Below are 27840 nucleotides of genomic sequence, written 5' to 3'. Positions count from 1 at the left end.
CTGAGCCACATAATATGAAAAGTTGTTTAGAGAGAATGAAGTCTGAGCTCAGAGATCTTGGCACAGACCTGGTGCAGTGAAGCAGTCTGATTGGAGGGGAGCAGGAGCGATCTGAAAGTGAAGAACAGCATGTGAATTAAGCCAAATAATTAAGTGATTTAAGCATTAATCTGGCCAACCCTCCGAGTTCATTCAGAGAAGCAAAATACATATCATTGCTTCTCTGGAGATTGTTGCATTGTCAAGGATTCAGCTTAGCCAGGATATTTAGACCTACCCTTTACTTGTATATAAAAAAAAAAATCTTAAATTTCTCATTGTCTGAATCTGATTGTATCTTTTTGTCTTTCAGTAAGTTTCATTTAGTTGCAATTACTCTGGCTTCAAAATCTTGAAATCAAATAAATTAATGAAAATGGAAAATCAGAACTCTTTCCTAATTAAGAACTGAGCTTTTCAAGGAATATGAAAGGATCTAATTTAGAGAAAGATGTTTGGAGAGCATGAAATGTGGCTTGAAGGAGATACATGTGCATTTAATATAACTTACTGAGCACAGCCAGATTTATATTGACGGGAGACAAAAAGCATGTGAAATCCTCTTTCAGTGATAGAATAATTTATGAGCTTTCTTGGAGCGTTTGGAGTTGACTTTCAGTTCAGTGAAATGGGTGGCCATTCCAGTTTGGTTCTTGGTGGACAAAACTGCTGCAGTATTTTGTGTCAGTTCTTTCTGTGCTAGGTAGCTGAACTGTGGAAATACTGGGAGGGATCTGACTGTGCTTTTTGTTTCTGCTCTTCAACGGCTTTGCAAACCTGTATGAGGACAGAAAAACCTCCATCCTGAGACCGTCTGAGTTGCAGAGTGCTCTGAGGATGCCGATGGCACTGAAGGGTTGCAAAGAGTGCTCAGGTAGCTCAGATAATGTCCATTATGGGTGCAATTCAGAATGGACTTAATTGTCTATTGACTCTGAAACACACTTCTCGTGATCTGCCAATTCCCCAACATACACAAATACATTGTGCCTGCAGCACCCACGTGTAATATTTGCAGCTCAGCCCTCCTCAGCATTCCAGACAACTGCTGTGGAAAACATTTTCAGAAATAATCTAGATGATGTGTCATTTCTTATCAGAAGTAATTATCATGGTAATTCTTTTCCCCACCGTGGCTAGGTGTTAAATCTAGTTGTGGGTTCCCCACAAATGTATGCTGCAATAATTACGTGTGCAGAAGGAGAGATGTTTCTGAAGAGGTTCAGGTTTGCTGTTCAGTTCCAGGTCTGTTAGAGCACAGCGGATGTGTGGGTGGTAAAACTGAGAGCTATTAGATGGGAATACTCACAGAAAGTGTGGCAGGACAACAGGAGTAAGGTGCATAAAATATAATTACAATGACATGTAGTCTCTGACAGAGTCCACATGCTTGACCCTGATTTCTGAGCAAGGCAGAAGACCATAATGTTATAATCAAGTATCTGCTAAAAGGAGGTCACAGTCCCCATTGTCCTTACAGAAAGGAGGAATTTTACTTTTAAAACTACGCGTGGTGGAACAATCTACTAAGCCCAAATGGGATGTACTAAATCTACATGGCATAGTCCTCAAAGAAGTTCATGTACATTTAAAATTGGCAAATATCAACAGCTGTTCATTCACATTATAATTACCCAAATTGCAAAGGACTGTCTGCAACAAGTTCTGTTTAGTAACTCAGACTACCCAGACCCACTGCAATTGCTTTCTAGCTGCCAGCTCTATTAAGTTTTGTTTTGTAACAGTTTACTACAGAACAGACATGTTTGTTTTCTCTGCACAGCCTTCCACAAAGCATTGTTTAAGCAGCACATAATGTATTCCAACAATGAGGTACTTTTTGCTCCCATCTGTTTGATAGCAAAATGAACAGTTGTGATTCGTACGTATAGTGTAAATACTGTATAATGACTATGGGTTTACTTTGAGCAAAGTCCAGGTTATTGCATTCCTGTGCCAGGTTTTAGTCCCTCTTTGAGTTAGCAAGAGACTTCTGATGCTGGGGCTGATCTTTTCAGGTGCTAAACCTACCTGTAACAGAGCAACCCATCAGTGACCAGGGTGGTGGTAATAGGCTGCCACGAGCAGCCCTGACAGCACAGCAGGTGCCAGGAGGATCAGATGCCGTGTGCTTTTCATACCTTTGAGGCCGTGTGGTGTCTAGTCTTTTCCAACTTGAGGGCAACATGGATACTCCCCCAGAGGTTTACAGGGCTGTGGGTATTGCCATTTTATTCTTCTAGAGTAACACAGTAAGGAAAAACAGCGGAGAGAAGGACTTATTTTTAACCAGCCTCTTATCCTTCTCCTTTTTTTTTTTTACCATTAAAAAGACCTTTATATTTACAGTTCTTTCAGAAAGCTAAAATCTGCACAGATGCAATCAGCCTCCTGCCAGCGTGGCGGAGAGCAGACAGGGCAGGGGCTCTCCAGCCATCTCAGTGAGCGTGTGGCAATAGCAAACTCCACACCTCTCCATCAGACTCACATTAAAAATCACTTCTCAGGACCTGTTTCCAAGCTGGGGATCGACCAGCTGTATTGGGTAGAAAGTCCTTTGCTTCATGAAGTCAGGTCCTCACCTGGATGACAAAATTTGGTGGCATCAGGTAGCTTTATGGAGATTGTCCTTCAAAAGGGTGGCAGGCAGCACCCTAGGTAGAGGTCTGTTTGGGATAAAGTGCAATAAATGAGAGCTGGCTAAAAGCACGTGTGTTATTTAATTTTTGTCTTTAATAGCTGTTCTTAATACAAAATTGAGTTCGCAGTTTGGTGCAGTCATCTCTATTCAGTCAAAAACACATGTTGTTTCCTTTTCCTTTCTTCCTTCCTTTGTGAATCGTGAATCTAATGAATCGCCTGCTTCCAGATGCTGAGCAGACTCCTTGCAGGTCATCAGGCATGCAGGGAAGTGTAATAAATACATGCTGAATGTTGGTTTGTGTTGGTTTGCATCCATCCTGCTGCAAAGATACAGGAAGGGCTTCAATACTTCGCATTGGCTGGTTTGTGTTACAACACGCCACCTTCTCCCAAACCACATCCTGAGGCCAAGGATAGCGTAGCTCGCTCCTGACCAGCTTTTTCAGAGTATTGGCAACACCAGCTCCATTGTCATAATTCACTAATGTTTGTTCTCTGAACTTGTTTTTAGGAATCTTTGAAAGATTGTTTTCAAATTTTGTCCTGAAAATCGAGCATTGATTTTGACCTGTTCTTAACCATTAACTATTCTTCTTCTTAGTTCAGCAGATAATTGGATAACTATTTTAAAAGCCAAGGCAGGCCCATTTGCTCTGTTTAGTTGTAATTACATAGAAAGAACACATTTGATCTTTTTTTTTTTTTTAACACATAAACTGTGTAGTTACTGTTAATCCCTGTGTTGCTGGCCATATGCACTTAAATATGTTTTAGCACAACTTCCGTGCTTGATAAAGCAAATATGGTGCAAACGTTGAACTCAGTTTCATGCCTGACTTTCTACTGACACCAAATAAATTCATGGCATAACAAGTCAGCCTCAGAAGATGCAGATTTCTTTAAAACATCAAACTGGTTATTTTGGATTTCCTCTTGGAATATTTGATCCGTAATGTTATGACATTCTGAACATGTTTTAGTTAGGTTATTCTTTAATTTAAAAAAAAAAAGGAAAAAAAAAGTAAATCAGGAATACTCGCGAAAAGGCTGTAGCTAAATTGTAAGCAAGCTTTCCTTTTCCCAGAGCAGTCATTGGCTTTGTATTTCTGCATGGAAACCAGGAAACTGTGTGCTAGAGCTGTGCAGTTTTATTGATTTCGGTCTGGCACAATTAACTTCTCAGTTTCCTCTTTCTTGAGCGTTATTTGCTTGAATTTTTAACTCTGCACAGGGATGCTGGGACACCAACAGTGAGCAGGAATCTGTTAATTTAAAAAGCCTTTTATAGAGATTTGTAAGAGATTTGTCAGATGTTGCCAAATAAACTGACGGCCAGAGGCTGGGACTCTGAGTGGTATAGAAGCAGTGCACCTCATTCTTTTTTTTTTTTTTTAATTTTAATTGAAAATCTTTTTAGTCTGTGAAGGGAATTTGGGTCATTCCCAAGGCTGTCCTACAGCTCCTGTTTTATGCACATCACGTGAGCTCCATGTTTGTGGAACTCCTCGGAGTTCTCTATTCCTGTAGGGAAGCTTGTAAGAGAAGAGGCAGAAGAGCCTTTGCCCTGTCCCTGCCTTGGGACCTCATGTGCGATGGTTTCTGCTGGTTTCTGCTGTGCCTGTGGTGTGCAGCTATCCACATGCAGCTGGCTGGCAACGTAGGAAGCAGGAACAAGAAGAAGGTGGAAAAGAATGACTACCACCAAGAAACAGGTTGAGTTGCTCTACAAGAAAGAAAAAGGAAAAAAAAGTAAAAAAGAAAAAAAAATGGAGGTTCAGATTAGAAACTGTGTCTTCCAGACAGAAGGAGCTTGCATCTGTTTGTATTGCCAGCAAGAAAACAAACAGTAGATCATTCTATTTTCGAAGAGTCAGTGCATCTGAGAGCTGGGAACAAACCTGGAAGTCCTTTGGTTTTGTGCATTCCTGGAGTGGCTCAGCCAATTTGTTAAGGGGCTGTGATTCTTTGCTACTCCAGTAAAAAAATAGATCTGCCGCAAAACCCTCTGTTCTCTTTGTTACTACTCATTATATACAGCCACAGGGATACATGCTTGTCATTTGACAGTAAGGAAAGCACAGCTGAGTTCACTGCCCTGAGGAGCTTGCAAGACAATATGAATTAAATGTTTATACTTTTCATGTCTGCATGAAATATCGCTTGATTTTGGAGGTGTTTGCAAGAAACACAGCCTCTTGTGTTCACTCCTAAACTAAAGCCAAAAGAAAAGAAATAAATATTCATCAATTTAAAAGCAATGCATAAAATTTATTGTATTCTTTGTCACTTGTAATTATCTTGAATGTATATACTTTGTAGACAGCTTGCACTGCAGATTATTGGATTGAATTCCAGTTATCATGGTAAGATTCCCCAGATAGCTTTATTTCTTATAGATTTTCCAGCTTTTTCCTCTTCGTGTACTACAGATAGTGGAGGGGTAATATCAGCTCAAGGATATAATACCTGTAAGCACACCTTTTAGATTGTGGAGGCACCAACACATAACATCAGTGTGCAACAAATAAGGGACAAAAAGATATTTTCATGTAGATAGCACAAAATGGCATAGATTTTATCCCTCCTGGAGATAATGTACTCTTTTCTCAGTTACACAATTTCTAATTCTTGATGCTAGCTATTCAGACACAAGAAAAAACACCTAGCTTTGTATGGCATGTAGCTATCTGATGCATCTCAGATGTCCGTGACTTCCAGAGCTATGTTTAAGAGATAGCGTAAACTTATGACCCTCGCAGTATTGTTTTTGTTTGGTTTTATTTGTTTGTTTGTTTTAGTTTGTGTGTGGTTTTTTTGTTTGTATGTGTGTTTTGGAATTTATCTTTTCAGAAACATAGAGGATAAAGTAAATATGGTCATATCCTTGGAGTAATTCTTGATGCTTTTTGTTCAATTTAAGACTCCCTGGATTAAAAATTACCTTCAAATTTTCCCCTGGTGGAATACTTTGACTATCACATCATCTGCTCTTGTTTGACCTGTGTCAGTAGTGGGGGAAATCAGTGGGGGAAATCAAAACTGCAACAGTCCTCACTGACTGTCTTCAGCCAGCGATGAGTGGGTAATTTCTGCATGAATAAGCTATGTGTAGCGTTTAATCCTAAATACGTACTGAAGTTCTAGAAGCGCGTTCTGGTTTCTCTGCACTTTGAAGACATCTCTTCCCTATTCCTCTGTTTTCATAAACAAATGTTGATTTGCTTCTGCATCCAGTTGCCTTGTATAACACTGTGTTAAACCACCATTCGTGACTATATACATGGCAGAGCTGGGCTGCCTTCATGGTAGCTAGTCAGAACAAATCATCCTCACCTCTTGTATCTTCATGTATCCTATGGGAAAAGTGTACTTGGGCTGCTAAGGTCTGCTACATCATTGCATATCTCTGACAAGCTTTGGGCAAGGCTGGCGTGGCTTCCAAAGTCTCTTCTCTTGTGCTTGTCCCTGACAATGTGATTTCTTTACTTTGAACTAAATCCCAGACAAGTAATTATTAAATGTGACATTTTATGAGTTTTGCTGTGTTTTTATTTTTGGTCCACGTTGGATATTAGGAAGCTTGCTGCATACAACGAATTGCAGTTTATAGTTTTTAAAAAATTAGAAGGCTTTTCCTCACAATCTTGCCCATCTCAACCCATTTCAAGCTAGGAATGTCCCACCAGTGAGGTGTGAGGATAATTCATGCAGTCTGTGGCCTGATATGTCACAGGCACTTCACAGATGTAGGTCAACTTGATGGCACATGCAAAGTCAGCCCTGTTGCAAGGTTGGCTTTAGTGAAGCTAGTAGCAGTTCTGGAGGGAGTGGAAACCACTTTGTTGGATTAAACAAATCTGCCTGTTTCAATCTACCATGCAAGGATATTACTGAAAACTTAATTTGAAACCAGAGAAACAAAATAATCCCTTTTGGTTCTATTTCTTGTGCTGATCCTTACTCTCAAATACTGGATTTGGATATCTGAAACAGCTGAAAATGCATTTGGCTTTCCAAATGAATTAATGCTTCTGTTTTGAGGTTATTTACACTCTTTCTCTTGTCTTTAGATATCTCCTTTTATTTCTATCATGTAGTTGCTAGAATATTTTTTTTCTTTAAACTTTTGTTTGCTGGTCTAACTCATATATCTTAATCCAATAAAATCCTTTATGGAGAGGAAGGTGTAAAAAACATATGCACTAGGACTGTCTGCTTCATCGGTTCTCCCTCTCTTCAGATGTAATAAGAAATGACTCAAAATATTCTATCCCAATCTCAACAGTCAGTATCAAGGGAAAAGCTAACAGCACTGCAACGTGATTACAGTGCGTGCCAAATCCACAGCCCAAAGGAAGAGATGATCCAGCAGTGATTAAGACTTTTTCCTAGATTACTGTGCAGAAAAATATGCTCAGTGACAACTACTTTGTATTGAAATTCCAGAATGGGCATCCCACCAAGGTGAACAAATCTACTCCAAATGGATAGCTACTAGTATTTCAGACACAGAAAACTGTGTGTGTGTGTGTGTCTGTTTGTGTGTGTGTATGTGTCTATTATATCAATATTATTAGAAAGTACTCCACGAAAGTATGAGACTTTCAAGATCTGCTGCTGAGGCTCTGTGTTGGTATTTGTGTTGATGTGATAAACCATGAGCAACTAAGGGAAATATATATGTATGTATATATATGTATATATATATAGAATTGCTGGTTTTGAGCTACTATTGCAACGTCCTGATGCCTTCACGGGAAGGAAGTTGCCTATCTGCTCACCACTGCGTTTAGGGAGCGCGTCTTTAAAATACTTTGTGTCGTATGTAGACAAAGACAGGAGTTTGAAAACTTGTTCACTTTTCACGTTGGTGGAAAGTGGCAGAAGGGGTGAGTGAAGCACAAAACCAGTTGAGGTGCAAGAGCTAGGCTCAGCTGGAGGGTTTAGCTGTTTCCCGTAGCAGAGTGCAGGTGTCCCAGCCCAGAGGTGACTGCGGTACAGCTGGGCTGCCCGCACCCTCTCCAGGCTCACAGGGGAAGCCCTCAGTCCCCAAACCATCCTTTCTTTTCTCTTTCTAATTAAAGATCTGGAGATCAACGTGAATTAAGTGGGAGGGTGCGAGCACTTAAAAGTACTTGAAAGCGTGTATTAATTAAACTACCTTTTCTTGTGCATATTGATTTTAGTTCTGTTGTGGGAAAACGAACAACCAACGGTGACTCAGAAACAGCCTACTGTCTCACCAGGTTCCAGTTGTTCCAGAAAGCCTGTACTCATTTATTATGTGCTTTATCAGAGAGAGTTCTTGCTTGGCTTTAACTAAAAGTTAATCAATTGTTATTTCACTAATTTCAGAATATTATCGCTATGACCAAACTAACATCCCTTAGCAAGCAAGCAAACAAGGAACAATTTAATGGGTGAAATACCTTTTTTTTTTTTTCATTGTCAAATTTTGATGGGGATTTTGAAAGTAAATGCTCTAAATAAGAGGAGAAAGTGATGGAGAGTACTACTTCAGTTATCCTGAGGTCAGTTTTACCTCTTAGGATATCAAGGAACAGTTTGTGTGCATTGATGAGGTACTCCACAAATACGTTGTGAAAAAGAAAAGAGCAAATTGAAGTTAGAGTAGAAAGAACTAAAAAAAGGAAATCAGTAGAGAAAAGAAAGGTCAAAACATTCACAATTATTTATTATTATGGTGTAAATAATTATGATATTTGTTGTGATGTTAAAAGAATATGGTGTAAATGGTTCCATAAGGTTCACTTTAACTTCTGTCAGGTTTGATAATTTTAAAGCGATCATATGCGGAATAAGTTTTGGTATCAATATGGAAATTATTTTTTCTGATTCTTAAGAAAGTCTTATAGCAAGCTGTTCTTTATAAAAGTTTCTGAGCAGAAGAGTCTGTGTACTCACAACGTGCTTTCTTATCATTCTAAACAAAAAATATAAAACAGCTATCTAATATCAGTGTTTACAGTAATTGCCATTTCATCTTGCAATTCAGTTTCGAAAATATTGATTGTAAGGAGAGAGTACTACAGTGTTTCATGAGACTTGAAATGAGTTTTTAAGGTCTTGTAGCAGAACCGCGTAAATACTTTAATGGAGAGCTCACCGGTACTGTTGGGAAAAAATAAAAAATAAAATAAAATAAAATTCATTTTTTTCATTAATTTCACAAGTGTATACTTTAGCAAGGAAAAAAACCAAAAACTTTCTGAATGATCTTTGCTTTTCTTTCACATTAGAAATGTATCATTTTAAGTGCCTATGTGTTTCCAAATACCATAGCACCTGAGCAGTCTGTAATTTTTACTGTATTTATGCTTACGACTACCATCCAGAATAGGAAAATGTATAGTTTCATCTCTTCCCAGATGGCATAAAAGAAAATGAGCCACTTGCTTGAAAAATATTTCTATGATAAATCAGGGATCTAAACCAGGGTCTCCTGCAAAACAGTCCAGCATCCTAACTGGAGACATTATTGTGTTCAATAACGAGTAGTTTCAGCTTTAGGAATTCTCTGAGAGACAGTTTTTGTCTTGTAGAAGTCTGTTTTATACTGCAGCTGCTTTTTTAACTTTACAACTTAGCAACATCAACTGACTGTCAAATAAGTACCAGTGAGAATTCATGAATAAACATGGTTATCATTTACATACTAACAGAGGGCCTTTAGCTGAAAGGAACCCATTTGTGCTCCTGCAATATATTAATTATTTACTGTGTTATATTGTAATTAATTGTATTTTACTCTCTCAAAACTCTCTAGTATGTATATCTTACAGGGTTTGGAACCACTGCACTAATATTAAAGTGGTAATCAACATTGTCTCTAAATATTCATGCCAATAAATGACTCCCATGTGTTTGCTGAATGCCAAGGATAGGCTGAAGCTTTTATTTAGCATTCTAGTGGGATCTAGTTCCTACAAAGTTCACATAGATGCAGAATTTCAATATTGTTGCTATTTTGCATGGGGAGAGGGAAACATGTCTGAATTTGCACGAGCAGTGGGGCAGGACACTGAGAAGAAAGCAAAGGTATCTCAGTCACAATTTGCACTTAATAATGCCTGAGAGCACCGGGGAGTTGTCAGCTATTTTTTATTATAACAAAATTACAACGTTGTTTAGTCTACGACAGTCTCCTCATAATTTCACTTTTTAATAAACATTTACAATTTTCCAAATCATTTAAAAATTCTTGCATTGTATGGGTGGGGTGCTCTGACCGTCACACAGCCAAGGCTGCATCACGGCACCGCTGCAGCAATCACACATTCAGACACATTTCCCAATAAATCAATTAAATACAATACCCCTAAAGATTAGACTGCCTCAGTTTGGCAATTGGCTGGCATAAATCTTCAGAAAAGTGTATTGAGCGTGCAGAGGAACAACTGATTTATTGAGCTACTGTCAGAATTTCAAAACAAGGAAATACTGTCTCGCAACCCTGTAAGTTTGTTTAATGAAATGTGAGTTAAGTGTAAACGGTTTTAGAGTACATGTGAGTGCAGACTTCTGGATTAAGAGTAGCTAGCAGATTGTAAACTGTGCTTTCCCGTTTGGTGCTCTAAGAGCCCGTATAGGTGCTCTGCCCCTCCTGCAGTGTTTAAGCCCCCGCCCCCTCCCACTTCCAGGACTGAATGGATCACCACCGTGTGCAGACTTTTCGGATGCTTTTTCACAGCCCCCAAAGTAGTGAATTCACCTTCAGATACCTGAGATGAAAAAGAACTTGTTTTACCGTCAGGGGAAGAGCAATGTGAAGATTGCACAGAGTCGTGTCGGTGCTGAAAATGCAATCCAGATGCCCTGACCCCTGCTCCATGCCGGAGTGCGGGATTTCTGTGCGCTCTGCTCTTGATGTCTTGTTTAGAAATTTCTCTTGCATGCTTGTATGTGTACAAATACTTTGTCTATTGTTCTCACAGAGATTCTTGATAATATTGTTAGCCATATTTCTGATTGTTCCAACACCAATTCTTTTTCTAGCTAAATCTTATTTTTTTTTCTTATGAAACAACGTGTTAAAATATGTAGCTGTTTATAGGGAACAAGTAGTTCAGCATGACGATACTTGATGTTTAGTTTCCATGATGGTCTTAGATCTGCATCGCATGTGGGGTCCTTCCTGCACGCAAATATTTAACATGCTCAGCCCTAAGGGAAGAACTATTTCTGTTAGAGCCACCCTGCTGACTGTGGCCACAGCACTGCAGGTCTGCTCTGAGGGCAGAGGCACCAGCTTCCAGCATGGCGAGCAGAGACTGGAAATGGTCATGCAAAGCGCAAACCTGGTTACCCTGATCTCAGTTCAAAAAATCCTACAGCAAGACTGGACGTTAGTAAGAGATTATATTAGTGTTTAATCTCATTGTACTATTATACGGAGAGGAAAGAGAGAAAATTCATAACTGTATCAGGTATCTCGTGGGAATGATGGGGACTTCATTGCTATGCTGATCTTCAAGACATGCTCTGGTGTGGAAAGATGCAAGGTCTCAAGGTGCTGTGTTGCACACCACGCTGTCCCAAGGACAGCAGCGCGAAGCCCCGCGTGTTTGCACTGTGCCAGGCGGGGCCAGATTCTGCATCTGGTGTGCCCAGATCCCTGGCTGAGAGAGGTGCTGGCTCTGGTTTTAGACTCATCCGACTCCGTTCTCCTTTTGCAGAGTCACCCAGCCCTGCTGCAGGTGGTGGTACAAGCTGAAGGAAAACATCTGGTCATCCAGCTGGAGAGAAACGAGTGAGTACCCTTGGTGCACGTTCACTTTGTACCGGCATTCTTAGGGAGGGGTGGTAATGTTAAAACTGAAGGGTTAAATGTAACCTGGGGGCACGTTTGCTACTGGGCCCTTACAGAACATGCCCCTCCCTACCTGGAGTGTTGTGTTCCAGTTTGATTGTAGGCATTTGCATTCTGCTAAGAAAGCAAGGACCTGTATGTATGTCTGCATCTCTGTGGGGCTGAAAAGAGAAAAGCTGCCTTCGCTGCTTTCTTGTTGATCACTCTTCCTATTTGGTTTGCGTTTGTCCCCCTTTCCCACAGTAAGACTTTTGTTTACAATAATGTGGAAAACGCTACAGTCTTTGGTACAGTTTTTGGAGGACTTATCCCTCCTGCTGGTGCCTGTGACCACGGTTCCCTTTGTGCAGTGGCTGTGGGTGTCTGCTCAGGGAGTATGAGTCAAGCAACGGGACCTAACCCCTGGTGGACTTTTAAATGGGAGCTCTGTGGGTTTGTTGGCAAGGGGCTGATGATGGGATGGATGTTCGTGCTGCTCATGAGGCCCATGATCAAAGCAGAGCTTGAACACCTACTTGTGGGCTATAAATATTGCGTCTTCTTCCATGTGCTCTTGACAACTCGTGCTCGTGTGCAGAAGCTGTCAGTGATAGACACCAGGGGATGCTGCAGGGAGGGTCCATGGGACGGATAGCAGCGATGATCCTGTGAGCAGAAACCATACACCAGCATGAGAGCTGGACAGGGACCAGCCTGGTGGCTGCGGGCAGCATTCCCCCTTGGCTTTTTACAAAATGCTTTTTATTTCCAGTCATTTGGAGAAACCCTAACGTTACCCAGCTGCGATAGAATCCAGTTCACTCTATTATTCAACATTGGGACCAAATCGTGAGCTTTCTTCACATTATTTTCAATGTTTCTTTATTGTTCCTATGCTATCCCTGAAAGGAATGTAGTTCCCCGATGCATAGGTTGCTCTGTTTGAGCAACTAAAAGAGGATTTAATTCATTTAGTAAACAGGAATTTAACTTTATATTCTCTTAATCTTTGTCAAAGGGTGTGCCTTCCTTCAGGAATGTGAAGTATGCAGCAATTGAGGAAGCTATTTGCATTCCTGTCAGCGATTAAAAGAACATAAAACTGCTAATACAGGCCTTGCTGAACATACCAAACTCTCTTGTACCTGTAATAAAATCAGATTTAGAAAACTGTAAGATACAATCTCCATCTCTCTTAAAAACAGAGCTGACAGGACTATAAATTAACTCTCATGAGCATCTGTTTGACTAACCAGATTTGGAGAATTCCAAGCCCTGCTTCTTAAGAAATACTTAGCAATGGTTATTTTCTAGTTTACCTGTCTGTGGTGGGGCGTACACCAGAAGGTTTATGTTCTACAAGAGTTTTGTATGGTGATGACAACATTAGGTTCCTTGTCTTAACAGGATCTTCAACATACTTTTACGGTTGTAAAACACTAAAGTTAGCCTTGCCTGTGCTTAGGGTTTGTAGCATATGAGGCAGTTCACTGATCCCAAACCACAGAAAAAACGTCACAGTTTTGCAAAATCCTTTTCCTCTTTTTTTTTTTTTTTTTTTTCATTTAGCATTACTAACTTTTATTTTCAAGACAAATAATGGGCTGAGAGTTGCAAGCCAGTGCGGGTGTGTGCGCGGACCCATTGACAGCGTTGGGTGCTGGGTCATTGCCACCAAGAGGCGAGTGGCAACAGAGGAGGTGAGGGAAGGGAACAACGTCTTTTGTGACACTTCCACGCTGCAGCTCCTGCCTGTGAGTGTTTGAGGCTGCAGGGAGGACCAGCAGCTGTGCTTACAGACCCTGTGTCCTCCAGCCTGCCCGTCCTCCTGAGGTTGGCACAAACCAGCTCAGATATCTTGAAAGCCGTGCTGCTCAGCGCTGGAGTAGCCATTAAGACAGCATGCTTCAAGTAGCAGTGTGCCAAACACAAACATATTTTCTTGAGTAGTAAGTGACAACAGATATGAAGCTCTGATACGTGTGCTGTTATTTTACTGCAGTTTCATGTAAAGCATGCTGTTCCTTGGAGGGTGGTAGGGGTGGAGGTGGACGGGACCCCTAAATTACATAATTTCTGCATTGGGTCATGCAAAAAAAAAAAAAAAAGAAAACAACTGGATATGATTTTCCATACTTAGTAGAAACAGCTGCTTTGAGTAGCCTTGACATTAAAATCCATTTATCGAAAACCTTAGAGATTTTCCAAACCTTCAGTTATATTCAAAATATGATTCAGATGCATTAGGCAACCCCAAGTGGAGACTGATGCGTTAAACCATCTGTTATCTATGGAAATATGTAATGTCAGTTTGGTGTTTTTCTGATTTTTAGATTCAGCAAAATGTGTTTGTATTTATAGGGCAACATGTTATAGTTAGTTCTGAAGGGGTTGCTGGTACCTAAATTCACCACTTAAGGTTTAAAATCTTCTCTGTGTTTTCCAGCTGTAGTGTTTATTCATTAAATAATTTGGTGATTATTTTTCAGGTATTGCACATCTGTATTTGCAAAAACAAACTTATTTGCCTTGAATTTACTTTGTCGATTGTAGAAAACTGACTAGCAAGCTTATGTCGCAATGAACATTTCTTGCTATGATTTATTTGCAAAATATGATTGCACTCTTGAGAACCTTGAGCTCTGTAGTACCTTAAATGTTTTAGAAACACTTGTCATAGAGAGAGAGATTTCCAGAATCAGCAAATCATCTCTCAGCTGCAAAATAAACCACCCTTAGGAGCAGCTGGCTATACTGGTGTACATCACATCAGTAATACTGATGCACTTCTGTGGTGCAAGGGACAATAATATATGCACATAGAAATTCCTTTAAGCAGCATGTGGATCCTAGAGGAAAGTTGTCTTAATACTGTGAATCAAAACCCCCATAAGATTAGATCTGAGTTGCAGAGTAGAACAGTATGTGACTACTTGCTGTTGGTCTTCAACTGGAAACATTTTACTCTGTCAGAAGTAGGTCTGAATACAGCAAAGCACTTAAGTATTCTTTTAACTTTAAACATATGAGTAATCCAGGTAAAGTCAGCGGAATTAGTTATTTTCAAAGTTAATTTCATGCTTAAATGATTTGCTGACAAAGGTCATAATTATGGATGTCAAAGAAATATAACTTTGAACAGATGTTAGAGAGCTTTTTCAAATCCATGTACAGCGGAGCGAAGGGCAGTTAAAGATAAAAAGCTGAGATAAGTGGAGGGCACTCAAGGGACAGCAGGGAGGTAGGACAGCTTTGCCCTAAGGATGTCAGCATCAGCTTCTCATCTCAGGTGCTTCTTGGATGGTTTCATTCTGGTGGGAATGTGTGCCCCGGTTGTAAGGGGCAGCAGGTCTGGGGGGACAGATGGGAAGGCAAAGCTCGAGTGGTTCAGAGTAGCAGTTTACTATTTATTTCCACATAATCCCGTGTTCTTTTTGGTCAGGTTTAAAACACAACCTTTAACAAAACAATATAAAAAGGGGGGAAATATATGAGGTTAGATCGCTGCCTTTCCCCCAGTGAAAAAAATTCTATTTTTTTCAGGAGGCAAAAGCCACCCCAGGCCATGGCGTAAGTCTCCATCGTATCCTCTAAATCCCCTAAGATCCCAGGACCTCCAGAATTTGAGAGCATCTCTCACTGTCCCCTTTACATGCTCACCACTTCATGTCAACACCATAAGAGGGGTGTACTGGGACGTACTGGTCTAGCATCAAAGTCCACTTTGAAAGCTTGACCCCAGGCCAAAGGAGGTTCCAGTAGTATTCCCTTGGTTGCAAAAGCAGACAATAAGCATCTTCATGCACAGTGACCTGTTCCAGAAATCTTTTATTTTTTTTCTTAAAAAAAAAAGGAAAGAAATAAGTAGTTCTCTCTTCTTTTCTGTCTCTTCATTTCTGCCTGACCTTTCTGAATAGAAGGGCTGATTGGGGTGCAAGTGGCATTCTAGCTGCATTAATTTAGCAGGAAAACAACCCATTTCCATGGCCAAAGGAAGTAGCTGACAAAATCTGTTAATGAATTGACACACTTATATCCAATCAACGACTTGAAATACAGATAGAGAAAACAAATCTAAACAAACAAATGCCAACCAGAGAGGCAGGACCTCTCAGAACGTACTTGCTGTACTTGCTGCTGTAATTCCGTGCTGTAACTTAGCCAAAAAACAGTGACCCTTGAGTGTTTTATCTGCAAATGCTGGAGCCAGCAGCTGTACTGCAGCATTTCAGTGCAAGCTGACAGTTGGGAATTCTCTTTAATTGACATAAAAGTTTCACTTTAATGGAAGTAACGATTTTTCCCTCCCATCCTGGCAGCAGTCAGAAGGTCTACACCACAGCAAAATGTGAAGATTCAGCTACCGCTGGTACAGCACAGCTGGTGTCAGTCTGTGACACTAAGGGTACAGGCAAGTGCTGTGGGTTTGTGGTGTAAGGACGGTATATGTAGCATGGGCATTGAAATACCGAGATCTGCTCAGTAACAGTGAAAGGTAGCACAGGCTGGTATCAGCAATGGTAGTCAAGGTTTTGTGGCTGGGGCTGTGTGTTTTTTGGAGGCCTTTGTTGTATGGTTTTGGAGCTGTGTGTTATAGTGAAGTGTCTCAGATCCATCAGGGGAGAAAGTACTGCTTTCTTGAGCTGTTCTTCCTCTCCTGGTATAAATATACGAAAAGAAAGGAAAATTAGAGAGGATGTTTATAGGCTGAAACAATATGCTGGAAGTGGAGGGGATGGAACTTCTATTCTGGAGACCTTGCTGTGACTGAATGTCACAATCTCTAACATCACCAAGCTTCTCCTCTTCCCATGTCCCAGAAAACAGAGGGGCAATGGGGCTGCGCTGAGGCTGCTGTAGAGGACAGAGGGCTCTGTCCTATTCATGGTGCAAACCCCAAGTCCTGAGCGAGCACATGGGTCAGGGGAGCCTGTCCTTGCCCTGCAGCCTTGGAAAAACTTAGACACAGAGAAGTTTAGCATTTCTGGTTTTATCCCAGAATTATAAAGCTTGTAATGCAAAAAAGCATGGGGAAAACAAAAAGTCTGATGGGTAGGGCAGGTGCTGTTTTCTTGGTGTGTATTTTCCTGAGAATGGTCGTTTCCAGTGCTGCAGTTTTGAACCAACTTAACACGAGGTTTTGATTGTTCAGTGTCTGTCACTCAGAGCAACCCTAGAGCTGTACCTTCCAATTAAATATATAACAATAATAGAGAGGAAAACGTACGTGCTGGTGCAATAAATTTAATAAAGAAGTGCCTGCTTTAGATTTTGTTCCCTAGATGTACTGCAGTGGTAGATTATTATATTTTCAGAACTGTGTTTTAATCTCCCCATGTACTGCAGCATGTGAGGCTTTCAGCATTTCATTTCAGCATTGCTCAGCAGAGAGGTTGGGGAGGAGAGCTGGCTGGGAGAAGGCAATAGGAATGCGTGCTCCCTCCCTCCTGCTGGAGGCAGCTCCATCGCCGCGATAACAAAAACACAGGCAAAACATAATCATCTGTGACTGCAAAATAAATAATTAGGAGAGAGACAAGAGAGGAAAAACAGCTTTCTGGAAAGCCTCTAATCTCCCCTTGATGGTCATACGCCAGCCCATGTGCTGCAGAAGCCTTGGCTGCCCAAGGAGCAATGGCCAATGCCGAATCGTTTTGCAGGCTGGCAGGTGAAGCAGGGGTGCATCCAGCTGGACCCAGGCTTTGCTCTCAAAGCTCCTGGGTGTTCCTCACATGTTTCTGCTATCTGCTGCTCGGGCAGGTTTCAGATGGCTTTTGTTTGTTGTGTTTTTTTTTAATTTGTTTCTAACAAGAGTGAGCAGCGTTTCAACAGCAATGAAGGGGAAGCATTGAATTCTGCTTTGCAGCATCACACGGCCTGTCATTACCCAGGATGTTTGGTCTCCTTTACACAACACATGTAGTGATACCAGGCCAAAACCAAGAGGATTCTCCTGCTTTTCAGAAACATTTGTTTATATTGCTTTCTGGCCTCAGAAAGACAGGGAGGACTGTAAATGAGTTTTCAAGTCAAAATTGAGGCTGAGCCTGCTTTTAATGAATTTTCTATTAGATATTTTCACTTTGATGCTTAGTCCCAGGGGTCCAATGTCTTTGAATGAGAGCAGATATGTGACAGTACATCTAATATCTCAAGAATTTGTTTTCTTTTTGCATGCAGTGGCATTTTACTGGCACACGCTCAGTTTCTAGGATCTCAGCTTCTCCTGAAGGCTTTGCAGAGAGAAACTAAGAGTGTTGCCTTGCAAAATTTTGTAGGGAAAGATGCCAGCTATTTAATTCACTTGTAGTGTTCACTGTTTCATGTATTTATTTTTAGAGGGTTAGGAAATACAGAGCACACTGAAGTACAGTTCTTCAGATGAGTTCTCTGTGATTTCATGTTGCTTTTGGAAACGAGGAATCAAAAGGAACAATTCAGTTCTGCTCATAACCTCCATTTGGGAGCCTGGTCCCACCCCCACCAGCAAGGGTCTGGGTGTCTCTTCCAGTGTGGACTTTGGCTTCCCAGATTTTGACTGATCTCTGCCAAACTGGCCCAGTGCTTGCTGAGGTTCTTTGCAGTAATGTGCAGGGATGGTTTCTAGAAGCATTAATAGCTGGTGTCCCTCTCCATGCCTGTATGGTTGCGGGGGTCCCTGAGCGTTCCCTCCCAAATCACATTCCAAACATCTGTTATTGATTCCTCATTGTGAATATTGGGAAATGGAAAAAAAGTTCTGCAGTACAGATTAATGTTTATAGAGGGTCAAGGTTTTGTAAAACATAATTCCTCTTCTACATCTGAGCGAACACCCACTCAAGGCTTCCCTCCTCAGAACACAAGATGCACATCTGTAAAGAAGTGAACCTCGTGGTTTCCCTAAAACGCATAGATTTTAATACGACAAAGATCTCTGTGTCAGATCGCTGCTGTTGTGTGGCACCTGTTTGCATTGCAGTCCCTTTAGGTGACTGTCCCTTCCCTGAGTTTGCACTCCCAGGTGTTTGGCTGATGTAGCAGAAAGGAGATAGCAGCAGGAGGAGGATGACCCATGTCTTGGCAGTGCTTGTCCATGTCAGTGCAAACTGGAAAAAAATCACAACACCAAAAAAATGCAAGTAACAGAAGGTCTTCTAAGCATTGTCTTTTTGTGTGTGTGTGTGTGTGTGTGATATTTAAGGTTCATATCCTCAAGTTTTCTACTCCATTATAAGCTTAAAAAAGCAAAATAAATAAATAAATAAGTGCCCTGATAGTACTGTCACAGTCATGGCAAAATCCTTAACTATTAGTGTTTTGAGCTCCTGGGACTTGGTTTTACACCCCTGTAGCCTTCAAGGAAAAAAAAATCTGAAGAACTGAGTGTAGGATGTTATTAAGAGAACGAGGAGAAAATGGCCATCTGGCTCTCCTGAAGAGTTCATACTTTAGTTTCTTTTGAAAATCTGTCAGGATTGGAGTGCAGGAACTTCCACATCAATTTTGATCTAATCTGGCTCTCCTTTTTCCCTCTTTTTTTTCCCCTTCCTTCCTTCCTTCCTTCCCTCCTTCCTTCCCTCCTTCCTTCCCTCCTTCCTTCCCTCCTTCCTTCCCTCCTTCCTTCCCTCCTTCCTTCCCTCCTTCCTTCCCTCCTTCCTTCCCTCCTTCCTTCCCTCCTTCCTTCCTTCCTTCCTTCCTTCCTTTTCAGTCTTTTTTCTTTTATTTTTCTTTTTTTCCCCCTTTTTTTCTCTTTTCCACCATTTTCTCAAAATCCCTTTAAAAGCCATTTCCAGGTGTATCCGAATTTCCACAGACAAAGCAGGGCAACATTCAGTGTTTTGATCTTTCCTGTTCTGCTCGGGGTGCAGGTGAGGAGGCCGATGGGCACTGTGCTCTGTAAAAATACTTGTGCCCTCACAAAATACGGGGAAAGAGGAGGGCCAGTGCAAGGAAGAAACCACTGCCCTGTGTCAGTAGGAGAAGAGTGCGTCCTGTGGCTGTTTCCTTGGGCACGGTGCGGTTCAGCTGACTGATGTAAGGGTTCTTTCACATTTTTTGAAGGAGGCGTCGGTGACTCAGGCCGCAGGCATGTCTGTGGGGCTGCCTGCTGCAACAGCTGCTGCTCTGCACCTACTTGCGGAAGGTTTTCCTCTTCAGGAAAAAGAAAATAATAATAAAAGTAGAAAAAGAAAAGAAAAAGAGAAAAAATGGAGCAAAAAATAGGAGAGAAAGAAAGAAAAAGCCAGCTGCGAGGTACTTAAGGACAAGAATCTTCTGCATGAAGCTGGATTCGGAGGCGAAGCAGATACTTTCCTGGACGCTAAACCCCAGATGCTTTCCAGAAAATGTCAGTTCCTGTCCAAGTGACAGAGCAGTTTCTCAGGGCTGCAGAGGACGGCTGAAAGTGCCGCCGGAGAAACAAATCCCCACTCACGAAGCGCTCTGGGGCGGGAGCACGCGGCAGGGGTGTGCTGGGGCTGCTGCCAGGCGTGCAGGCCCCACGAGCTCGCTCGCCGCCCCGGCAGCCGGCAAGCAGGGATGGCCGTCCTTAGGTGTTGCATCTCCTTCCTGCAGAGCCGTAAGGATTAGTTCCTTCACGTTTTGTAGATGAAAAGCAGCATATGAGTGCTGAGTATTGCAATATCAGCCAAGAGGGATGATTCAAAAAGCAGAGCCTGTGTGAAGAGTCCTAGCGCAGAGGAAATACATATATGGAAACATAAGCTTGGCAACGGGACGCTTTTTTTTTCCCCCTTCTTTGATGTCTGGCCTCAGTAATCCAGACAGATTCCTTCAAAAATTGGTCCAACTTATTTCTGCGCTTTTATCTTACTACCTGCTACTTGTTCATTCGAAGTAGCTGTGAAAAATATCGAGTACCTGGCTGTATGTAGATGTATGCTTTTTGCATGAATAAGGTAACTTGAGTACGCTGTAACACTCCCCCTAAACGGGACTGTTCTTGGCAATTTACACTTCCCGAGTCCTCTTGGGATGAGAGCAGAGCTTGCCTGTTTCTTCATCTGACCCACATATTTGCACTTTCTCAGTGTGGTTTAGTCCAGTAAAAGCACACTGTCCTACTCCTATCTGGTGCTCTTTTTTCCCCAAGGAAAAAAAAAAAAAGAGTTATGTTCAGTTACAGCTTGAGTTAGGGTTCAGTTTCAATGCAGTCTCTATCACGTTACATATTTTATTAGACCAATATTCTGGAATCTGCATTTTGCTAGTGCTTTTTTATATGAAATGGTCGTATCTGATTACAGATTTTCTGTAACAAGAAGGAATAAGAGGAAATATGCATCTCCAGCTCTTGGATCAATATAAGTAAACTTCTGGCTTCAGAAAAGTTGTACATGACATCTATAAAAATGTCTAAGCATGTTGCTTAGTAAAACTTAGTCAGAAATATATATATGCTCTTCACGGTCTTCAGAGGAATGGCCAAGGATTTACCTGACAGAAGAATTTGATATATATGAATAGTATTTTTATTCTGGATAGTAGAAAATGGAAAAAAAATAAATCTGAATGAGAATTACAAAATGGAAGTTGAGATATTTTTACAACTTGGCCTTTACTACATTCCTGAGAACAATGGAAATAATTTTATACTACACCTCGAAGATAGTCTAGAATTTTTCTTTGCTTCCCTCTCTGATGTGTATTAATGAGGTTTACAGACAGGTTCTGTCTTTTCTCCTCAACACAGGTGCTCATTTGCACTTTGTGCTGTCCATCTCTCCTCTTCCAAGTGATAGGTAAAGCTAACTCCACATTTTCCCAGCCTCCCCAAAATCATTTATACTTGCTATAATTTAATACCAAGGCAGCAAATGCCTTATCAGTTTTGAAACAGCGGTCTGGATAATTCTAAGCAGATGTCTCTCTTTCTCTAATCACAACATCAGTTATTTCTTGGTCAGTCTTGATTAGCTGATTCTTACATAATGAGAAAGCATAGTTAATGGCCACTTGTATGTGGGTTGAACATGCTGAAAAGAACAGCTTAGCCCCTTGAGAACAAGAGGCTGATGAGCCAGTAAAATCAAGCTAAATGGAATGAGTCTTCATTATGAGTCATTAGAAAAGATGACGCTTTGGCTAACAGATGAAATATCTTTGATGAAGACCAGTTGTAAAAGCACAACTTAATGCTTAATAAATGTATTGGGGTGACTCATAAATTCAACGTACACATTTGTTTCTTTGCAGTACGTGTCAAGTCCGGTGCAACACCATTTCCTGTGTTAGATGTGTCCCCTGGCTGGATATGGCTTTAAAAAAGACACTCTTACAATCACTGGATGAAAGACGACTGCACGATAGCTTGGCAGAGGATTCAAAATGAAAATAAGAGTGTTCAGACCTACTGCATTTGGCTGGAAAATGGGCAAGTCTCCCATTATGGACTGACTAGTACCTGCTAGGTGTATTTGATTAGACCTGAAACTTGGCTAGTTAGAGATCGGACTGGATTGGTGGAAGCTACATGTTCCACAGACTCATTAGATAGCTTATGCAGTTTTAGTTGGACAAATAATAATACAGTTTATAATAGAATCATCTAGTTTGGAAGACCTTCAAGATCACCAAGTCCAACCATCACCCTTACTTACCAAGTCCCATCACTAAACCACGTCCCTTAGTGGCACATCCACACATCTCTTAAGCACCTCCAGGGACTGGGACTCCACCACTTCCCTGGGCAGCCCATTCCAAAGCTTGAAGCAGCAGGGATCTATGAGACAAAAATGTATAGTTAGGGTATTTGAAGTGCTACACAAGAAGTGAAAAACAGAATATATCTCCTATCTGTACATAAACAACTCTCCCTATAATAATAATAATAATAATAATGTAGATAATGTGATTAGGTGATGTTATTAGGCAAGAGATAGTGTGAGATAGTGTTGGGGAAGCATGAGAGCTGTCAATGACTGTAACAAATGTTTCTGAAACTAAAATATTTTGGGAGGGAAGGTGGTAGGAGGTTTGCTTATTTGTTTGTTTCTTGTTAAAGACGTGAGTAGTTCTTACTGCCTACTGACATTAAAGAAACCAAAAGCAAGTAGATACTATTTTCACTTGTACTTTGGTTAAGGTTGAAGAGAAGTGATGTCTTTGTTCATAAAGGAGTTGCATCATCTTTGAAAATCTTCATCGCTTTATTAAGTGAATGTAAATTTTGGCAATTAATGTCTTTGCAAACTATTTACAGGAATACTGCTCAAGTAGAACAAGCACTACACTTTTTATGAACTCAGAGGTGTAGTGATTTATTATAACATCCTATTTTAGAAAACATTTCTCCTTAAAAGATTTTTATCCAGCGGTTCCTCTTTGATCTTTTTTAAAGAATAAGAGCTGTTATTTTCAGAAGAAAATACATTTTCAATAAATTTGGAGCAATATCCATCAAATTGCAAGTGACAGTTCCATGAGAGAAGAGGAAGAGTCACAGGTCCTGAATATAAATATGGGTTTACCCTGACAAAGTTTGCCCAAGCTGTTTTACAAGGAACACGCATTTTCTGTTAGTTTAGCAATTTCTTGGGAGGAAACCACTCACCATTGTCTGAGCAGCATCAGATAGACTGCTTTATTTGTTGCTTTCCACAAGGTGAATCTATTTGTTTCATAGTAATTTAACCCAGATCAACGATGCCGTCCCAAAGACTTCCTGTCCTTATCGCTGTGAAGGCTGACATTGTTGTGGTTCCGAATTCTTGTAGAAAGAGGAAGCGAGACACATGCTTCCCAGTTTCCTGCCAGTGCAGCACAGTGCCTAGCCAGACACTTCCTAAGAGAGGACATCACTGCCGCCACTGGTGAGCCCCACAGTCTTGGGGTCCAGCACTGGGAACAAAAAGGCCAGCAACAAATAAATATATTTAATAAGTAATGAATTCACTTAGTAGGAAAGGCCAGTGTAGAGAATGAATTGTTTAACAGATTAATGTGAATGTCTTTTATATTTTATAAACCTCCCAAGTCCCTGGTGTGCTGAGCTAGGTTTTGTTTATGTACATGGAAACATGAAATCTTTTCCAGTCCCTGTGCAAATAACACAGAATTGGACTTCATTGCATTGGCTAATTTAACAAGTCCTAGGAGGCTTTTTGTTACTCGGTAATAGAGGAGGAGCCACAAACTCCAGAACTGCTGCACCAGCACAATCTCTTTGAATGAAATAATCTTCCTTACTTTGTAAGCTCTCCGTGAAGAGTTTGCGTGATAGGTCTGACTTCACAGCGAACACAGATTTGTGCTTAGGGTCCTTTGGGGCTACCCAAAATGCTGAGCAGCAGGTGAGAGCCCCGGTGGCCAGCTCCAGCCCAGGTTCCTGTTGTAGCATTCTCTAATATCAGTTACCCAATGAATAGCTGAAAACGTCTGATTTTGGTGAAGCTATGATTTTTAATGAAGGATTTAAAGATCTTTTCTTTATAACACAAAGCCTTAATATTTTAGAACTGGGAATTTATTTATCTCTTGTAACTAGCAGATAATCGTGTGGCACTGAGAAGCAAAGCATTTTAAACTGCTGATATTATTTCTGTTATGCCTGGTAAATAGAACTAATGCAAACATCCCATAAATATTTTAATAGCTTTTTCCTGTATTTCTTTAGAAAATGTTTAAAGAGACACCTAATTTTCGACAGAGATACTTCTTGTGTAAACACTTGTTAATTCCCTTTTAATGACTTTATTAACATTATTTAATTGAATATTGATACATTTAGAAGTCCTTTAAGCATCCTATTTTATTGAAGTTTTACACTCACATATTGATAAGTAGCACAATGTAAGATCACTGATTAATTGCATCTTTGCTTAATTCCATTTGATCTACTTCAACATGAAAGACAAAATGTAGGTACAGGAGAGCTCTCTTTTTTGATCAACTTTCTGTAGTTCGTATGCATAGTTTGTACCACTTAATTTAAGTTCATTTAAATTCCCAATATGCCCAGTTAGTATGTGTGTGATCACACTCACAGAGCTTGGGGGGTCTAAATATTTTACTCTGTGAAATGTTCTGTCTTTTATCTCTTCTGTTATGAATAATTTACTTGTTGGTACAGCTTCAGAAGTGAATCCTGTTCTGTAAAAGCATATATGTTTTACTGGGAACAGTAAGTATCACAATGATACTAGCTTTCTCCTTGGAAAATGTCCTTACAATATGAGAAGTCTGTAGAGAGGTGGATGCCTTGTCTTGTGTTACTTAGCTTAATAGCCAGCTGCTTTTCTTGTACACTACCACAAGCACTGGCACTACCATACATTTTTAATCATAACATGGTTGCTTTTCTCATCTCAAATGTTCTTTGCTTCTTTATAAACATTTTTTGCAAAGTTCACACAGGGTGAAAATCACTTCAAGAGCAAAGGGACTGTGGCAGATCATGTAGTGTATTGAAACCACATCTCTAGGGCTTTTGCAGTGCAGGATTTTTGTGTAGGCTTTCTGCAGTAAGGTGAATTTTGTACATTTCCCTAATATTTACTAACCTTTTGTTAAGACAATTAGAACTGTAGCAGTTGAATTAAGTTACTTTTTCATGTTTATATTCATTCGCACAATTAGTTGAAACTATAATATCACTTTCACTTGAGTACTCTTACTGTGTAGGTTTTAGGCAGTCTGACAATATCTGCAAATTGAAAAGTGAAGGTTGCGTCCTTACCTATTTTCAGTTCAGCAGGAAAACATTTTCAGTTTTGGCAGTAGAACTAAAGGAGAAAAATCTCTCTTTTGTTGGCTTTCCCATAATCCTCTTATTAAAAAACATATGGGTTTTCCGTACAGGTAGACTATGGGGAGAGTAAGTAACGTCTTTTCACAGACATACCTGCCCTTGCATGATCTTCAGAAAAAATCCAAGCAAAATCCACAGAACTGGGATCAGACCTCAGGATCAGATCTACTGAACGTAGTAGATAATTTGTGACATAGGCTGGAAGATCTAAGAGACAGTGTTAATACTATGAGGGTTAGAAATATGGGAGGATTCAGTCATTCTGAATGCAGATGGTTTTGGATTTGCCGATACCACACGATCACAGTATTAAATCATGTATCTTTCATGCAATCATGAAATCATTCAGTGAGGTGGTTCTTCTTGGGAGCTCACAGCACACTGAGAAGCACTAGAGACAAATATCTGCTTGGTGGAGGTGATGGAGGAGAGAGAAGCTCAGGAAAGCAGTACACTTAAGACTCTTCTAGGAAAAGCTTTTCTTGCGCAGAAAGATGGCACAAGAACTGCTGTTGAAAATGGTGTCACTGTGGTGAGCCTTGGAAGTCAGGATATCATGGATGCATTCAGACAGACTGCTGAAACTTGCTTTGGTTTTCACCTCCAGAAGTGTTCTGAGAACAGAATTTTTAAAGATTTTTTTTAAATTTTTTTTTTTTTTACTGCAATCCAGGGATAAGGAAAAATTAAGATAATACCTCAGCCCAAGCAAATGAAGAATGGTAAATACATGATTGACAGTGTGATTTAGGGACTAAAATATTTTGCACTCTCAACAATTTGCACTTCAACACCAGAAGTTTTGCACCAGCTGGGATGTAGAGTGCTCACCTAACATTGGAAGAGGATGTTAGGAAACTGTCTGTCCTATTAGGAAATTATATCAGGAATGAGGTATACCAGGACTAAGGAAATCAACATGACACGGCAATGCCTAATTAAATATTGTACAGGAAGAATAGATGAGGTCAAAGAGGAATATTACTCATCTAAGGTCATTTTAGTTTGTAAAACTGTGATAGTGTCAGCCATGAGAAACTCCTGTGTGTTCTCCATATCCATATTTTCAGTCGCCTAAATGAAAAAGATGTTTTTAAAGAGAAAAGTAGAAAGGAAGACAACAGGTAGAAATGGGAGAGAGCAAGTTGGTCACAGGATATATAAAGGAACTTAATAGCTTAACAGATTGAAAATAGGTTCTATAGTAATGTCTAATTTTTGTCTTGGATCTTGGAGAAAGAATTTTATTGCCACCAGGTTTGGCTGACTGATTTTGTTTGTTGACACTGATATAGAAGAGGAATCAACTTGATATAGAAGAATAAGCAACTCTGTTTTCTATGTGAAAATATAAAATAGAAACATAAGATTTAGAAGCATAGGATTTTGTCAAACGGAGCATAGACAGGAGTCTTTGCATCCACCAGCAAATGAACAAAGGCCTAGTAATGGAGTTGAGGTGCAGTCAAGAAAAAATTAGGGGGCTTCAAGTTTAGAAAGAATTTTAGGATGCAACTCAGGATTAAGCACTAATGCAGCCCAGTTTGGAGCTTGGGTATGTTCATGCTCTGAATCAGATGCATGTGTTTGGTTCAGAGGAAAAACAGGAACTCCCCTCAGACACACTTTGAGAAGAGTTAATGTACTATTCAGATGTTTTAGCAAAAGTCAATTCTAATTTATTTCTGTATATTACTAATGTCATTGCATGAATTATTGCAAATGATATGGAGATGGTTATACCAAAAAAAAAAAAAAGGTTAAATTAGAAAGGCCTAGTATTTTTCATATCTTGTCAGTTATGACATTTAATCTTAATTATGTCTGAATTTGACTGATTTTCCAATTGCCTGAGTTTAGCAAGAGTATGTTGTTGCTAGGACACAGCTACTTGATGTGATACATCTATCATCAACCTAAAAGAAAAATTTTAAAGACTGATTCTTATATTTACATTCACAAACATACTCTGTCCTAAATGCAGAAGGACTGTAACACTCATTCTTAAATAAAAACATCGAGAGGTATTTCAGAAATATTTCCTTTTTGAATGTGTTGATGGATAAATAGGCAAGAGGAGCATGCTCAAGCCTTATTCTTGTTTCCACTGATTCCTTAGTCATGGTTTGTTTATCACTTTAATGTTCTCAGAAATGAATTTATTTTGTTCTTTTGCTTTTCTGTTGCATGTGAAAAGCATCCTAGCACCATTCATTTCTGCCACTGATTTGTTTTCTCCTTTTGAAAATTAATCGTTAATATTTAAGAAAGGTTGCAGACATCGCTGGCTCTGCATTCCCTCACAGGGTATCTCTGAATTTCTTATTTCATTATCATCATGATATAGGGGAGTTCACTGCATGCATTCATATGGGCCCCTAACTATACACGTAGTAATTATATTCTATGTTACAGGTGCTAATTATATAGTGATGACTTCCAAGGCCTCCTTTTGTAACATTTTGATGGGAAGAGTTGAGGCTGTGGTTTTCAGTGGGCCTGAAAGAGCTGTGAATGCCTGTGTCAGCAGCAGTGAGTTGGTTTCTGACTCTATTACCCTGAAAGGCCACAGTGAAACTTCTATAATGATGTAGGAGTT

General features: G+C 40.2%; 1 protein-coding gene across 3 annotated transcripts in view; it reads left to right on the top strand.

The window, feature by feature from the left end:
• The window catches only part of ADAM12 (ADAM metallopeptidase domain 12), a 182082-nt gene that overhangs the window by 34820 nt on the left and 119422 nt on the right, over positions 1-27840 (top strand). For all 3 annotated transcript variants that reach the window (XM_080598272.1, XM_080598274.1, XM_080598273.1), the window contains exon 3: positions 11379-11452. In XM_080598272.1, coding sequence (XP_080454398.1) covers positions 11379-11452 — 74 coding nt within the window. The remainder of the gene's footprint in view (positions 1-11378; positions 11453-27840) is intronic.

This window comes from Anser brachyrhynchus, assembly GCF_964034855.1.
Source record: "Anser brachyrhynchus genome assembly, chromosome: 6".
Lineage (NCBI taxonomy): Eukaryota > Metazoa > Chordata > Aves > Anseriformes > Anatidae > Anser > Anser brachyrhynchus.
This window is presented reverse-complemented; position numbering and strand designations above follow the sequence as displayed.